Here is a 17,683-nt window from a genome sequence, read left to right as displayed (position 1 = left end):
AAAGTTGTAATAAAAGTATGAGTTTTATAGGGTAGATAAGTAAATAACTGAACTCAGTAATATCCAATCAAAGCTTATAAAGTGAGTAGGAAAGGCTGGGCGCAGTGGCTCATGCCTGTAATCCCAGCACTTTGGGAGGCCAAGGCAGGCAGATCACAAGGTCAGGAGATCGAGACCATCCTGGCTAACACAGTGAAACCCCGTCTCTACTAAAAATACAAAAAAATTGGCTGGGCGTGGTGGCGGGTGCCTGTAGTCCCAGCTACTCGGGAGACTGAGGCAGGAGAATGGCGTGAACCCACGAGGCGGAACTTGCAATGAGCCGAGATCCCGCCACTGCACTCCAGCCTGGGCGACAGAGCGAGACTCCGTCTCAAAAAAAAAAGTGAGTAGGAAAAACAGATATTTCAGTTCTGTGATTCCTTCTTAGGATGATTTTAGCTTCTTAACTACAATTCAAAAACTTAGCTCTTTGTAAGGAAATGTCATGCAAAACATTTGATAGTTTGCCAGTTTTTAAATAATAACTGTGAATCAAAGGGAAAAGTGTAAAATTCAGACTGAAAAGTTTTAGCCACATAGGGTCAGTCCCTAAATAGCTATGGTTTTAAAGTATGGTTGACAAGTGATTATTGAGCCTCAGATGCCAGTGTAAGGGGGTACTCCTGCCTAGTGACTGCCATGAAAATCACCAGCATGATGGATTTAAACTAAGACTGCTTTTACATTAATAGGTAGAATTTAACTTATATGCTGTAAGATGTTTATTTCCACAGATATGTTGAGTCATACAGTGTGCAGAGATTAATAACTTGAAATAAGCAACTAGGGATTGTTTTTAACTCATATGTAAGTAAAGAGAAGAAAAAATTAAATAAATTGCATATATATAATGAAGACAGTCATTCGTGGGCATGGTGTTATGCGCCTGTTGTCCCAGCTACTCAGGAGGCTGAGATGGGAGGATCACTTGAGCCCAGGAATTACAGGATGTCGTGAACTGTGATTGTGCAACTGTACTCCATTTTTAGCAACAGAGTGAGACTTCGACCCTTAAAAAATTAAGAATTTTAAAAAATAAAAGCAGTCATTCATAAAAATAAAGGATTTGCTTTAGAAAGTGATTAGAGATATGTCAAAAGAATCTCATAAATCTGTTTTCTTATAAAGAGTTAAGACATAAATTAATCTTTATGAGTTTATTATAAAGTTAATTTATAGGATTTATCGTAATTGAAATTGTGTGAAAATCACTTGCATAAGACCTAATTTTTGTGTTATAGGAAAGGCTGTTAATTGCTGATATGGCAATTTCAGCCAGTGAGTTCATGTTTGAAGAAACCAGGAACTATGTTAAACAAAGAAAAGCTTTTGGCAAAACAGTTGCCCACCTACAGGTAAGCTTGTCACTGTGGTTTAGTATTAGATGATATCAATTTACTCATCTGAAATGGCCTGGGGTAAACAGAAGTTTGGGGTTATTTTCATGTAAGGTGATATTAGAAACCATGGAAGTGGATGAGATCACTAAGGGAGAGATAGTAGAGAGTAAGACAGGAAGTGATCTTAGGACACAGTCCTTGAGGAAGACTACAAGATTTAAAGGTAGAATTCATATTTGGAATTCATATTGTCTGAATAGGAGGAGCCTGTAAGATGACTGATAATTAATGAACAGTTAGAAAGGAGAAAGCAAATCAGGAGAACTTTGTCACAGAAGCTGGAAGGAAAGAGGATTTCATGGAGTAGGGAGTGGCATCAAATGCTGCTTAGGGGAAAAATAAGATGAAGAGCAAAGAGTGCTCATTGAATACAATGATATGGAGATTATTTAGTAAGAGCCATTAATGGAGGTGGAGGGTGACAGACCCGAGTGAAGAGACAGAAATGAGGAAGTGAAACAATACTGATGGTAAGCAGCTCTTTCTTGAGTTTGGCTGTGAATGGTAGTTGAGTGAAAGGGTGGTGCGGGAAGAGGGGAGGGGAAGGAGATTTGAGAGTCAAGGGAGATATTTGGGAGTTATTAATTTTTTGTCGTTTTTTTAGGATGGGGATGTGGGTGCATAGTTTAATACCTACATATAAAGAAAGGATTTAATAAACGGGGAAAGTTTGTAGATAGGAAGGAAATAATCAACTGCATAAGGTCTTTGAGAAAGGGTGAGTTTGTGGATGCTGACACATGGAAAGATAGGCCTTCCTATCAACAGGAGAGGGATTCCTTCATTTGCACAGGAAGAAAGGAGCAAAGGACATCTATGAGTTCAGACAGATACATCACTCTGTTGGTAGAAAACTGCAAAAGTTATTTATAGAAGACTTCTCTTTCTGTAAATAACGTGGCCAGGCACAGTGACTCACGCCTGTAATCTCAGCACTTTGGGAAGCTGAGGCAGGCAGGATCACTTGAGGTCAGGAGTTTGAGACCAGCCTGGCCAACATGGTGAAACCCTGTCTCTACTAAAACTACAAAAATTAGCCAGACATGGTGGTGCATGCCTCTAATCCCAGCTACTTGGGAGGCTGAGGCAGGAGAATCACTTGAACCCGGGAGGTGGAGGTTGCAGTGAGCCGAGATTGCACCACTGCACTCCATCCAGCCTGGGCTACAGAACAAGACTCCATCTCAAAAATAAACAAACAGATAAATAAATAACTAAATAATAATACGGAAAGTTAGTCCTTGAAAGGTGAGTGAAGGAGGCATGGTGGTGTTGGAGAAGGGTGAGCGAGGTACGAAATACCTTCTTGAGAATGAGAAACAACTACTTTCTGCTTTTTGTGTATCAATCAGCTTTATGATAAGAGTTTAGCTTCCAGGTACAAACATAGAGAAAAGACAGATGATTGTGTTTACCTAGGGTTGAGTTTCCCCAGGAACTTGAGGGGTTTTGCAAAAGAACTCAGTATATGGTGGCCACAGTCACTAAATATGCTAATTAAATTTTAGACCCTATAGTTTCTTTTTAAATGAAGGAATAGTTTATAATTCCTTCATGCGGTCATCAAACTGGTGAAACATTTCACCAACAAAAAACCTGGAGTTGGGATTTGACTTAAAAATTTTTCAGTAGAATGACTGGCTGAAAGGCTTTGTGAAGGGGAAGGTAGAAATGAAACAACTTGGTGGCTTTTCAGGACCAGCATTCTAGAAATTATGTTCAAGTGTGGTTTATGTCCTAACCCAGCTACTTGAATCTCTGTAGTCTAGGCATGTTCTCTCTCTCAAAAATAGTTTCCTATTTGTAAATTTATAAAATGTGTTTGATTTGCAAAATTGTAAAATCTTATGACTATAAATCTTTAAAATTTATAACGTTTGTAAATATTTATAAAATATTTTCCTATTTGTGAATATCAGAGATTGCCTCATAGTGTTGTTGTGAGGATTATGTTGTAGAAAAAACTGGGTTCTTGTCACATGACCAGGATAATTTAGGCACGCAGACACATTGTAGGTTGACTAGGGCAGGATTTATTAAACAAAGAGGAAAAAGGAACTCTCAGCAAAGCGAGACAAAGTCCTGCTAGGAGGTCTCCCACCTTACAGATTGAATCCTAGGTCAGCACACAGGAACAAGGAGGCTCCTCTCCTCTGCAAAGGGTGTGAACTTCCCGAGGCTCCACCCCATCCTCCCAGTGCACAGGTAGGCAATATTCAGAAAGGATCAGTTGGGAAAGGGCAGCCTTCATCTGGGACCAGCAGTCGGGGTTTTCAGCCTTTAGGCTGTTTAGGCTTGAAGGCAGGGTTTTGCCAGAGACCCTTGGCTGTCACCAGTCTCTATCAGTTAGATAGGGTAATATACATAAAGCGCTTGGAATATTGCCTGGCAAAGTAAGCCCTCATTAAAAATTTGCTGTTACCCTTATTTCTTACATAATGCCTTGCTCCATTTTGTTTCAATATGGGAGACCTTTTTATCATCTACTTCCTCTTGCTCTTGATCTAGACCCTCTCTATGTCGTTTTGGGAACTATTTGCTACCTGTATTGTCATCAAATTAACTTTTTCCATCCTGAAAAAAAGTATTTACATCCTAACTTTTCTTATTGACATAACAAACCTAAAACAGTTGTTCTGAATCTATAAAAATGAACTACACATTCAATCAAGAAAACATTTAACAAAACAATATGACTTAACTTATCTAAATTGTGATTTCCTTAAGAGCAAGGATGTTATACTTTATATTCTCTTTCCTTTATGGATCACTGATTTACATGTATCAGTGGTTCTCAGTGAATGCCCTTTCCTCCAGGTGTTTAGAAGTGTCAGGAATGGGGTGGGGGTGGGTGTGCACAGTTGGCTGGAAGTATAACTTGTATGGTGCCCTGGAGGACAGTGTTGTTCAATGTCCTATAATGCACATTTGGATTACAACTAATTGCATCACTCAAAATATCAATAATTTCCCATTGGGAAACACTGACATATATGATATATTACTTTTTGCTTCACTGAACATATATATATATATATATTGATTGCCTCTTAAGGTAATGCGTTCAACTGTAATTTGATGGATGTGACTCGCAAAACACATACTACGCTCCTGGCAATATGAAGGAAGTGTTACCACTTGATATCACTCTGATTTTCTCAACTGTCCCCAAAGTGGAATGAGTATCATTTGCTTCTGATATCCAACCACCACCACTTAAACATCAAAAATGTTTACTAAAACACTTATACCAAGGCCAGGCGTAGTGGCTCACACCTGTCATCCCAGCATGTTGGGAGGCCTAGGCAGGCAGATTGCTTGAACGCAGGACTTTGAGACCAGCCTGGGCAACATGGCAAAACCTCATCTCTACAAAAGATACAAAAATTAACCAGGTGTGGTGGTGTGTGCCTGTAGTCCCAGCTACTCAGGAGGCTAAGGTGGGAGGATCACTTGAGCCCTGGAGTCAAAAGGTTGCAGTGAGCTGAGATTGCACCATTGTACTCTAGCCTGAGTGACATAGCAAGATTCTGTCTCCCTGCTACCCACAAAAACAAATAAAAAAACAAAAATATACCTTTAGCCTTATTTTGACTTCATACTACATGACAAGGATGACTATAATATTACCCAGATTGCGTGAATGACTCAGAAAGTATGTAATTTGACATTTAACCATGAAGAAAATAGAAAAGTTGTCCATATTGTTTGTTATAGGGGAAAAAGATTCTTTTAAAATATACATTTATTGTATTTTAATAGCAAAAAATAAATAATTTTAATCATTCCTTTTTAAAGAAGTGTCATTTTATTGCCTTCTTTCAAAGTTAGTTCCCTAAACTTTCAGTAGGTGGCAGTAGCATTCTACTTCCACAGGTCACATTATTGATAGCTAGTAGTAGTGTTTCCCAAGTAAGTGTATATGTTCTGAGATTTCTGAGATATGTCTTCTGATCTTCCTATTTTATCTAAATAAATATATTTGAATAATATTTTCATATTTCAAGCTAGGAATATATTCAGAGACGATGAATAACCAATACTGTACATAGCTATACCTTGTTTTCGAGAGCTGGGTACACTATGGTTCTAGTTATTCAGTTGAAATAGAAGAGCTTTAAATGTTACAATATACTTGGCCACATGTCATTTTATAACTATATAACTATTCAGTTTCCATTCTCTTTGTTATCTTTGAATTTTGAACATTTTGGGGCTTTCTGACCAGTTGAAATGCATGTCACAAAATTTATTTTCTTTTTAGAATAGAAACCTACTATATGGATGTAGCAATAATTATTGGGCTTTTTAAAATCTATACTTTCCATAGTTTATGTCAATCTTATGATTTTTCATGGAATAGACAATAAAACAGTAAAATCCAGATGTTAAATAGTAATAATGGATATTATTGCTTGACTGCTCCCTATCTGCCAGACACTGCTAAGTGAATTGTCTCATTCTTTTTCTTCACAAATCTATATCATAAGTATTTTAATTATTTTTATTTTACATTTAAGGAAATTGAGGTATAGAGAGGTTAAGTAACTTGCCCAAATTACACATATATTCTAATTCCAGAACCTACACTCTTCACTTATATACTGTTATGACTGCCCAGAAGTGCAAAGCAGATGAGCCTTTTTTCTTTTCCTATTTCCTTCACTCAGTGGACAATGAAGTGAAAATGGAATGTTTTTTCTAATCTAATGAGAGCTCTTGGTTAGTCATTTCCTATGTGGTATGTGTTCTTAATTCTAAGGGCATAAAGAATTAGGCAAAGGAATAGAGAGGAAAAAAATATTAATACTTCTTCTTCACATGTCTCTAAAACGGGAATATCCAGTTCTTAAGACCTTGAGCATGAGATTAATTAACTATCAAATAGCAAACCTAGTGTGTTTTATTTTATATTTTAACCACAATATATTAGAGCAACTGCTGCTGTTGTTTAAGGGAGTACTGGGCTAGATAACCTCTCCAAGGTGTTTTCCAGTTCCGTAATTCTATGATTCTAAGAATTCTGTCATTCAGAACTCTGAAAAAGACTATCCAGCCCACTCAGTGACTTCATAATAATTTTTTAATGCTAACTGCAGTATTATTTATTAACAAATATAAATGACTTAAGAATACTGCTATGAGCTTGTCAATCATTCACAAAGAGTACTTAGCCAATAATGTGTGGTCCAATTTTTAGTGCCTTTGATTAGAGGATGATTTCAGAAAGCATAATGCAGTATCTGCAGTGAAAAAGAAAGACCAAATCTGTTTAGTAATGCTCAACCCAATGGCAAGAATACGTATTTAATCTTTTTATCCCCAGAGAGTAAATTATATACTCTTGGAGACATTATTCTCAGACCTCTGAACTTCACTGAATGCACTGATGCAAGAATTCTTAATCATTCCATTCTGGTTTGAAGTTTTACTTCAGCTTCTAGAAATTTCCAGCATTTACATTTACAAAGGAACAACTATTGTATGAGAGAATCAGACTTAGATATCTTTACTCTTTCATATTGTAAAGACAGTGCATAAATTCCCAAATGTGGCATCACGTAGGCAAAAAAAAATCTTGAGACTTGTTGGATCCACCCTTATTTTCCAAATAAAGTGTCATAGTGTCATTGAACTAAACTAGGAGTAGACTTAGAAACATCTTCAGGGATTTTCATGGAATACTCATCTGTTTTTGATATATAGGTTATTTCCCTATTTTTTTCTTTCTTTTTCTTTTTCTTTTTTTTTTTTTTGTTCTATCTTTAGATTGTCTATGAGTAAACTTGAATGTGTGGGTTGGCAGTGGGAAACTTTGTGCTGATTAAAGGGTAGATATTTGACCTAATTAAATATATAATGAATAGAAGTGGAGATAGAAAAAGTAAGGGAAACAACAAGAGGGGAAGAAAGTTTTGATGTGGCCCAGCATGTTCAGAATTAGAGGCCAGAATAAAGAGATGCAAGGAGTGGGGTGCCAGCCTTCCCACTGCTTAGTTTTGGAGTCATTCAATGCCAGTTACATTCTCTGTTTGTAGAACAGGGTAAAATAAAACCAAGGGAAAGACAGTCAGTTGGAGTTTTCATCAGCACAGTAGTTATGTTGATATACCTGTAAGGAATCTATCCCTCACAGCTTCTACTCCACCTGATACACCCTGGTCTTGGTTGGTCCTGGGTCTTTTTACACTCCCATTCTACAAACTGTCCCAACCAACAATGACACTGAAAAAATCAGTTTTATAATTTTAGAACTGCTGTAGCCAGTATTAAAAGCAGACCCTGCATCTTCTGAGAATCTGGCCCACCACCCTCCTTTGAGAACACAGCTGTGGCTTTGGACTTGACAGTGTGTGTTTAACTTCTAGTTTGAGTTTCACTGCACCGCCTTTGCCGGTAACTTTCGATGTGTATGCTTTCTATAAGCCACAGTGAAGTTCTTACTCATTTCACGGCAGAATGATCAGAACTCTGTTTCTATCTGTATTTTCACAAAGAAGATAGGGCCAGCTGACCATATCTGGGCCTGGGACCTAAGAAATCAACTAGAATGGGGTATACTTTTGGAGGCTACGCAAAGTGGGAACCCAGTATTTCAAGTTCAAGCCAATTTCCTGAGGGAGGCTCAAGAGTCAGTGCCAGAGAGAACAGATATAAACTCCAAGTTCAGAGTGTGAGAGCCTAGGGTCAGGAATGAAATAAAGCTTGACTGAAGCAAGGACACTCAGGAACAATTGACAATGGTATAAATAGAATGCTTCCCAAAAATGCTAATGGGTTGTCCATGGCCAGCAGGAGGAGGTAGGTACATAGCTGTATTAACATTGATAATCCCAGACCATTCAGTCCAAGCTAGAGACTGCTAAACAAGCTATTAGGAGGTATGGGAGGTGTGTTTATCCATTTTCATACTGCTATGAAGAAATACCTGAGACTGGGTAATTTATTTTTTTAAAAAAAGGAGAGTGTTTAAAAGACTCACAGTTCCACATAGTTGGGGAGGCCTCATAATCATGGTGGAAGGTGAAGGAGGAACAACAGCACATCTTACATGATGGCAGGCAAAAGAGTGTGTGCAGGGGAACCGCTCTTTATAAAACCATCAGATCTCATGAGACTTACTATCACAAAAACAGCATGGGACAAACCTGCCCCCGTGATTCAATTATCTCCCACCAGGTCCCTCCCACAACATGTGGGGATTATGGGAGCTAAAATTCAAGATGAGATTTGGGTGGGGACACAGCCAAACCATATCAAGAGGGATCATGTGAAGGGATGAAAGAGGATGAGGGTACTGGACTTTGATTTCTTTAGTACTCTGATTTTATTATATTGCTTTCTACAGATCTAGATTAAATACCGTGCAATATTAAATAATACCTTATGAATATTTTGATGTGTTTATGAACATATATAGAACCCCCTTATCCCTCCAGATGTTAGAAGCAGAGCAGGAAAATCTGCATACTTAATTTCATTAATAAAGAAAAATCTTCAAGGATTTAGTCTCTGGAGGAAAATACAATAGGTGTTTTCGACAGCTGTACCTAAATAACTGTACCACAAGATGGTGCTCACACATTAAAGTATGCTGTTTTTCAAGAAGTTTGCCTCATCTAAATTTTAGAATCTGAAACAAGACATTTATGTTTTAAACTATTTTCACATCTTTTAGTACAAATTTCCTTAGTACTGAAATATAGTGAGTTTTAAATTTAAGCTGATTTGCTAAGAAATGCCCTCTTTATGGAGGAAAAAAACAATTTCACTTTTGTTTGCCCTAAAGATCTTTTATTGTATAATTTCTGATATGTTAAGTGGGTTAAAGTTTATATTTCTCACTTTGGGAGGCCGAGGCGGGTGGATCACAAGGTCAGGAGATCGAGACCATCCTGGCTAACATGGTGAAATTCCGTCTCTACTAAAAATAAAAAAAAAATTTAGCTGGGCGTGGTGGCAGGCGCCTGTAGTCCCAGCTAAATGGGAGGCTGAGGCAGGAGAATGACGTCAACCCAGAAGGCAGAGCTTGCAGTGAGCCGAGATTGCGCCACTGCACTCCAGCCTGGGCAACAGAGCAAGACTCCGTCTCAAAAAAAAAAAAAAAAAATTATATTTCTACCAGGCTCACTTTTTTCTTTCATTTCCTTTAAATTCAAGACAGTGCAACATAAATTAGCAGAATTAAAAACACATATATGTGTAACCAGAGCATTTGTGGACAACTGTCTCCAGCTGCATGAAGCGAAACGTTTGGACTCTGCCACTGCTTGCATGGCGAAATACTGGTATGCATGCTACAGTAATTAGAGTGTGGTGTGTGCTCAGACTGTTATGGAATTCTGCCAATTTTAAGCTCAACCTTGAGGATCTTAAAGGAGGAAATCTGTGAAATGAAAAATAAAAGTAAGACTCAACTTAAAAAAAAAAACGCTAAAAAGTTCCATTAAGCATACGTATAATGTGCTAAAAATTATTCAGGTTGGTATTTAATTTTTTTATCCTAATAGGCAAGCAAAGTTAGTATTTAATTATTAACTTGCTATTGAAAATAAAATATTAAGAGTGGGATAATGAAGAGTGATATTGATAGGATGACGAATTCATTCATTCAAGTAATAGTTTAATTTCAAATTATCTGAAGAGCAACAGTATAGTGAGGCTGAAAGGGAACAGTAAAACTTAGGAGTCTTGAGATAGAGTCCCAATTCTTTTATTAAATAACTATAATTAAACTTAATTCCATCCAGGAAAATGTTTTTGTCATCTGTGAAATGGCTAAGTTGGACACGATTTTTCTATTTAAGGTGCTTTCCAAATGTAAGAAAAAATTCACGAAGAACTGGCTGTCCAATCAAAGTTTCACAGGCTCTATTAAGTGAAAGGAAAATAAAAATCCTGCTAAGTTTAGAAAGACTTCGATTTGAATTAAAGATTATTAGCAATGGTGTTAAAGATGAGTTGATTGAAAAAACATCCCTGTATGTCAGACTTTTGTATATTTTAAGATTTTGGAATATATGGTCTAAATCAGATTCTGGAAGTAGATTCGGCTTCTTCTTTTTAAAAACAAACATTCTCACATATCATTAGCCCAAGAGTAACCTAGATTAAATTCCTGTCATTATTCATTAACTTGTGTTCAGTTCAGTCACAAGTAGAACAGGGGAAATATTTTGTGCTTTATGTAATGATCCCATAATAATAAAATTGCCAGATTGAAAAGTAACGTGGAATTACTTTTCAGAAACTTGCACTTTTGAGGAGACTTTTTATATTTACATTTACAACAAGTTCTTTGACTAGTGGCAAAAAGTGTAAAAAAAAATTTACATATTTTTGGAAAAAGAAGTTCAGATAGCCATTGACCTTGTTATTTGAAAACCTCAGGTTTATACACATGCTGGTATTTCACATTGAAGCACACGAGGCAGCTAGTTATAGCCCAGTATATATTTCACAAAAATACTTGCCAGACATAAAAAAACTATCAAATTCCAACTATTATTGTCCCCAAAGTCTTGTCTATTAATAATTATATTGTTAATATATTGCTTAGAAATATCCTCACCTGTTGTATGGTTTGAGTTTAAAATTATTGTAAATTTTAAAAAGTATGTATCTTTATTTTTGCTTTATGCTTCCCACTATTGAAAAATAAGTAGTGGGGTGCTGTACCTTGCCACTGTAGTAACTCCTACTGGAGAAGCTGAGGTGAGAGGATCCTTTGAGCCCAGGAGTTCAAGACTGTAATGAGCTATGATTGTGCCGCTGTACCCCAACCTGGGCCATAGAGTGAGTGAGACTCCATCACTAAAACAAACACACAAACAAACAAAAGAAAGAAAAGACAAATAAGTAGAAAAAAGTTTTGAACTAACATATTTTTGTGTTAAGGTGAATAAAATCTCTATCATGAATTTTAATGATAGAATTGTGATATTATCAGAAAAGAATTTTTCTCAAGCACTGCATATTTATATATACAAACATTATATATAATACTAATATACACACTTCAGGAATAATAATCTCTATGTAATTTTCTAATGTTTCCTATATGATAGCATATACTTTGTTAGTGTGCCCTCTCAGGTTTTCACTGTTATCTTCAATTTATTTCTGAAAAGTCAGAACCCTAAAAAATTGCTTTTTTATACTGAAATTCAGAATCATGATCTTCAAGTAGAAAGTGACATCATTGGAGAAAAAATGCATGTTACAAGATCAAAAAGAACTAGGTGGCTGAGTAATTTAGATCATATAGAGAATCCAAATAAATTAGAATATATTCAAGTTTTTACTGTAACTTTTTCTAGCCTGAAATAGCCAAAACCTAATCATCTGAGCTTTCTACCTTTTGTTTCTAGGCTAGCAAAAACCTAGCAAGAAATATAATTGATGAAAAAGGTATTCTTATATGAACATTCTCTTGAAATTTATTTCATATGTAATTTTTATCATCTTCTTTGCTTGGCTAATATACTGTTCTAATCGCTTAATAAATGTGCACATTTCAACAATTGTAAATAATTAATTTTCTGGTTTTGAAGCACCTCATGAAAATGCATTTCAAACATTTCTTTTCTGCCTTTTATTTTGGTCATTTAGGGCATCTGAGTTACAAAATCGTGTAGCTTATGACTGTGTACAGCTCCACGGAGGTTGGGGATACATGTGGGAGTACCCAATTGCAAAGTAAGTATAGTTTTCTGATATACTCCTCTTTATGATGTGAAGAAAAAGGAAAATTTCTTTACTTTGTACATCAAATGTAGAGGGAAAGGAGGTGTGCAATCTTTTGAATTTTTCAGCTGAATACAGACAAAATGTTTTTAAGCAAATGGAAACAGCTTTTTTTAAAAAATTTTTTATCAACTCCCTACTAGGATTTTATCTTTCCTAAAGTAAAGAGACCAATATACAAAAGCTTGATCCTTGGCTTTATTTGAATCATTATGTAGAAGGACAAATAGTATTTTCAAAAATGTTTTTAATTTTTAATTTTTAATTTTATTTTATTTTGAGACAGTCTCACTCTGTCACCCAGGTTGGAGTACAGTGGCATGATCTGGACTCACTGCAACATCTGCCTTCCAGGTTCAAATGATTCTTGTGCCTCAGTCTCCAGAGTAGCTGGAATTAACAGGTGCGTGCCATGACACCTGGCCAATTTTTTTGTATTTTTGGTAGAGGTGTGGTTTTGCCATGTTGGCCAGGCTGGTCTCAAATCCCTGGCCTCAAGTGATCCACCTGCCTTGGCCTCCCAAAGTGCTGGGATTACAGGCGTGAGCCACTGCGTCTGGCCAAATACTACTTTTTTTTTAAAACTGAAAAAAAAAAAAAAAAAAGCAATACAGAAAATTTAACTGGCATATGAAAGGGATCTAAGTTGTCACATATCTTAAATATCTGATTATTTGTTTTGTTCTAAAAAATAAATTTAAAATCTTTATTTTTTCTAAATAGATTTTTTATTTCCTTCAAATTGAAAATAATCAAATATATCTTTTTATCATATATGAATATTCTTATCAGTTTGAAGCAGTACTAATTTATAAATAGGCAGTGTCCTCATCCATATTTTTTCCTCAATCTCCAGAATTTCCTTTTCTCTTAACATAGTATTTCACCTCAGAAGTCTCCCCATAGCTTTTCTCCTTATCACCTTAGAAAATATATTTTTCTTATTATTTAGCAATGATTTTGGTTTAGAAAAATTTTCCCAAGGAAATTTTTGGTTTATACAGAAAAGTACAATTTGTTCTGAATCTGAGAGTAAGAATGCTATAGACTTCTAAAAACGTTTTAAGATTTTTATCTTAATATAAAGTATCTAAAGGAAAAAATTATGAAACCCACATTCAAACTGGCAGCCTAATGATTTCAAATTTATCTTTTTGGCAAGTATAATTGGAAACATTTAATATGCTTATAGTCCTTAGTGAGAAAAAATATTTTACTAAAATTACATTAAGAGCAGAAGCTATGTAGTGGCTCAATATTTGTGTGGTTTAGTTCACATTTAAGAAAGGCCTATTAGGTGGGGAGAAGGCAATCATCTAAATGGCTTAGGATTAGCGTGTGGCATAAGCCTTGGTCTGTTTTCTCCGAATCAACTCCTTCAAGTTGATACCAAGCAAGCATTGTAGCTTGATGGCTTATTTGAAATCTCTGGTTTTAGTTTGAGACTTATATTCCCTTTAAGAAACAATAATAACCTTTCTTGGCCAGTTTGTTCAAAGATTGTATGAATTTCTAAACTAGACTTATATTTCTCTTCCCATGTATCGCCTAATATCAAAAAAGCCACTTAGGCCAGGCACGGTGGCTCACTCCTCCTATCCTAGCACTTTGGGAGGCCAAGGCGGGTGGATCACCTGAGGTCAGGAGTTCAATACCAGCCTGGGCAACATGGCGAAATACCATTTCTACTAAAAATACAAAAAAAATAGCTAGGTGTGGTGCGGGCGCCTATAGTCCCAGCTACTCCGGAGGCACAAGAGTTGCTTGAACCTGGGAGGCGGAGGTTGCAGTGAGTCGAGATTGTACCACTGCACTCCGGCCTGGGCGACAGAGTGAGACTCTGTCTCAAAAAAACAAACAAACAAAACAAAAAAAGCCACGTAGACACATTAGGCAATATGTGGATGTAATGTAGAGACTTTGACTTGATTAAAAAAAGTTATTCTAATTGTGTTTCTTATATCCCCCAGACTAAACTACGTTAGTTTATATATATATGTTGCTGAGTGTTGGTTTCATAGATAAAAGGTGCTTTCTCTGCTTTTTTATTTTGTTTTTTTGTTTTTGTCTTTTTAAATAACTGGTCTTCAGCATGTGTGTTTATTTAAGTCTTACTCATTAGACTCCAGCCTGTGAGGAGTGAGATTTAAGCCTTGCCATTTGAAGATTTCTCTGCCATGCTAGGAAGAGTAGCCTTAGATGTAGAACTTCATTGCAGTGTGGTTAAACATTTCTCTGCTGCCTGTCACTGTTAATTTTAGTTGATGACTAAATTTAATTAGTAACATATCAAAGGTCTACTAATCTCTGCTTTATCTACTCCATTGGAACTTCTTTAATGTAAAAAGAAGCCTAGTCTATTTAAAAATATATATATATATCTAAACACAGTGCGATTGCTGAAGTAGGTTTACAGTAGGTAAGTGCTCAAAATGCAGGTGCTAGATTTTGTAGAGAACAGCAAAATCTGTTCAGAAAAAAAGTTTGAAAATATAAATATCTCAAGCTTTTAAAGTTTTCAGCCAAAAGTTCTGAGATTCTAAATTTCCTTTGTAATACAGTAAATCATATCAGTAAATATTTACTGAGTGCCCATTTCTTTGTAAGGAACCCTGAAGAATATGGAGAAGAATAAGTCCAAAACTGGTATGTTCCTAGAGAGCTGGCACATTTAATTTGTCTTAAAAATTAAATTTAAACAAAACAAAACACCAAGATTATACTTGAGAAAAAAAAGAAAAAAGAAAAAAAGCCTTTGAGTGGGTCTACCAGGAAAGTCCAAAGTTCAATAACTAGCTCTAAGTTCTTTGGCCAATGAAAGTGTTGCGATATACAAAAAAAAAAATTTGAAAAAGAGGCAGAATACCTACATCCTCATTCCAGTCTGCCAATGATGTGTTGTTAGTGACCATTAAACAGCAACCATTAATTAGGAAATGTATTAACTTCTCTCTACCTTAGTTCCTTTACCAGGAAAACAGTACTAACATTTATCCCTCCCCAATCCCAGAGCTGAGAGGATAAAATGAGATGAGAAAAGACAAAAACAACTGCACAGTGGCATGGTTGTTATCATGACTATCAAAAGTGAACTTCTGATGATATATATTTTTTTTTTTCAGGGGGTGGGTGGGTATGGCAATGGACTCAGCCACTTTGTATTTTAACTCCACACATCACTGAAGTGACTATTAACCATTTCCAAAAACCAGGTTACTTGTTAACTTTCTGGGAAATAATATTTGCTAAAGCATCAGTTTATATTCCTAATAGTGATAGTAGTTGTGGGAATGCTAGAAAATATGAATCTTTTTTCTTTCGTTTTCTATAAAACCAGTGGATTTCAACTTTTTTAGGAAATGTTAAAGATAAAAAGAAACTAAGACATTCTGTCCTTTTCCTAATCTAAAACAGACTTTTTAAGAGTGTTATCATATGTGCTGAATTTTACAAAATTAAATCAGCTGATATATACTTACTATTTTATTTTGAATTTGTAATCTCTTTAATCAAATTAATACAAAGCTATACATATTATTAATGTCTTAATAGTTTTTTTACTATAACTCCAATGTAGGATGAATGCCATATTGAAAAAATTAGTAATTTGTGAAGGACTTTTATTGTTTGTACTTCATTAAATTAATAGTTTAAGAGTTACCTGGTAAGACAAAATTTACAGTTTCTAAAATATTTTATTTATTCATTCAATCATCTTCTGATTTATCCAGAGCTTATGTAGATGCCAGAGTTCAGCCAATCTATGGTGGTACAAATGAAATAATGAAGGAGCTGATTGCAAGAGAGATCGTCTTTGACAAGTAGACATCTGCCCACATCCTGGAATCCTATTACAGCTAATCTGGTTTTAAATCTGCTCAAGATAAAATGTAACTTGGAAAGCGAAGAACACTAAACATGTTTTTACCTGCTCTCTCTGTAGAGAAGGAAATAAAATATAAATATAAGATTAACACAGTGGAAGGACAAATCTTTGAAGCCAAAATTCTAGTTTTCCAATATAAGGTTTAACTTACAGTTTTTTATGTAGCCAAAGGTAAAAGATTTTCTGAATCTAGATGCCTAGGTGTTTCATTTATCTCTAAAATTCTAAAAATCATAAATTGTTCAAATCTTCAAACTGAGGCAGAAATAATTTTATGTCGTTATAATATGAAAACATTAATAAGATAGCACATTGACTTTTAAAGGGAAAAGTAAATATACTTAGAATGTAAACTCATTTTGGCTACCATTTGCTCCAAATTCCCTAGAACAGTGGTTTTTACCACTGTACTCCAACCCCCTGTTTTTAAGCAATGGAACTCTTTCTTCAAACAAAAGCTTATGCAGAACATCTCTGTGAAAAGCAGTGAGAACTGCTTTGATTGAAGCCGGAAGCCATAATACCTTACTGCCTTGAAACCCCCAGGACTCAGCTAAGTATTTGCCTAACCCTGACCAGGGAATGCCTTGGTTCTGTCAATTGCTGACACCTGATAACACAGAATAATCCATCATTCTTTAGTTTAAAGATGTTGGTACATTTTATAGGTACCAAAGCAATGGAGTTTTTGCAACAGTTAATGTGTTTAGTAACTTAATGATTACTTTATGTCTTCTATAAACCAGGCTGTTAATACAATGATGACAAACAAAACTGGCAAGATCACTAAAAAATAAGTGAATAAACAAATAAGTAGTAAAATAAGGTAAGAAGTAAATATGTAAAGGAGATAATTTCAAGCATAAGTGCAATGTAAATAATTAAGCATTTAAAATTCAAAAGTGAGGAAATGACATTTGAGACTTAAAAGTAATTACAAAAAATAAACCATTAATTTAAAGTAGCTTTAAAATGGAAATAGATGTATTCTTACTCAACTTAGAACACAAACATTTTGTTTGGTATTGTTGATATTAAACATTGTTTTTTAATACAACTATTACAGCTGGAGAAAGGAGAGGGAAGAAAAAATATTTTGATACCATTCTTTTTTTTAAATTTTTTTTTTAATACTTTTTTTTTTAAAGATGGAGTCTCACTTTATCATCCAGGCTGGAGTGCAATGGTGTGACCCCTCTGCTCACAGCAACCTCCGCCTCCCAGGTTCAAGCGATTCTCCTGCCTCAGCCTCCTGAGTAGCTGGGATTGCAGGCACATACCACCACACCTGGCTAATTTTTGTATTTTTACTAGAGACGGGGTTTCACCATGTTGATCAGGCTGGTCTCGAACTCCTGGCCTCATGTTCTGCCTGCCTCAGCCTCCCAAAGTACTGTGATTACAGGTATGAGCTACCATACCTGGCCTTTTTATTATACTTTAAGCTCTGGGATATACGTGCAGAACATGCAGGTTTGTTACATAGGTATACACACGCCATGGTGGTTTCCTGCACCCATCAACCTGTCATCTACATTAGGTATTTCTCCTAATGCTATCCCTCCCCTACCCACCTATCTTCACAGGCCCTGGTGTGTGATGTTCCCCT

The 17,683-nt window shown here is 35.7% G+C and overlaps 1 protein-coding gene across 1 annotated transcript in view; it reads left to right on the top strand.

Moving 5' to 3' along the window:
* ACADL (acyl-CoA dehydrogenase long chain) overlaps positions 1 to 16,976 on the top strand; it is a 38,772-nt gene extending 21,796 nt beyond the window's left edge. Inside the window, exons 8-11 of the mRNA XM_023217235.2 lie at positions 1,284 to 1,397; positions 9,603 to 9,730; positions 12,054 to 12,140; positions 15,920 to 16,976. Coding sequence (XP_023073003.1) covers positions 1,284 to 1,397; positions 9,603 to 9,730; positions 12,054 to 12,140; positions 15,920 to 16,013 — 423 coding nt within the window. The 3' untranslated portion in view covers positions 16,014 to 16,976. The remainder of the gene's footprint in view (positions 1 to 1,283; positions 1,398 to 9,602; positions 9,731 to 12,053; positions 12,141 to 15,919) is intronic.
* The last annotated feature ends 707 nt before the right edge of the window (positions 16,977 to 17,683 follow it).

Source organism: Piliocolobus tephrosceles, chromosome 11 (genome assembly GCF_002776525.5).
Source record: "Piliocolobus tephrosceles isolate RC106 chromosome 11, ASM277652v3, whole genome shotgun sequence".
NCBI lineage: Eukaryota > Metazoa > Chordata > Mammalia > Primates > Cercopithecidae > Piliocolobus > Piliocolobus tephrosceles.
Note: the sequence above shows the minus strand (reverse complement) of the source record. Positions and strands in the feature narration are given on the sequence as shown.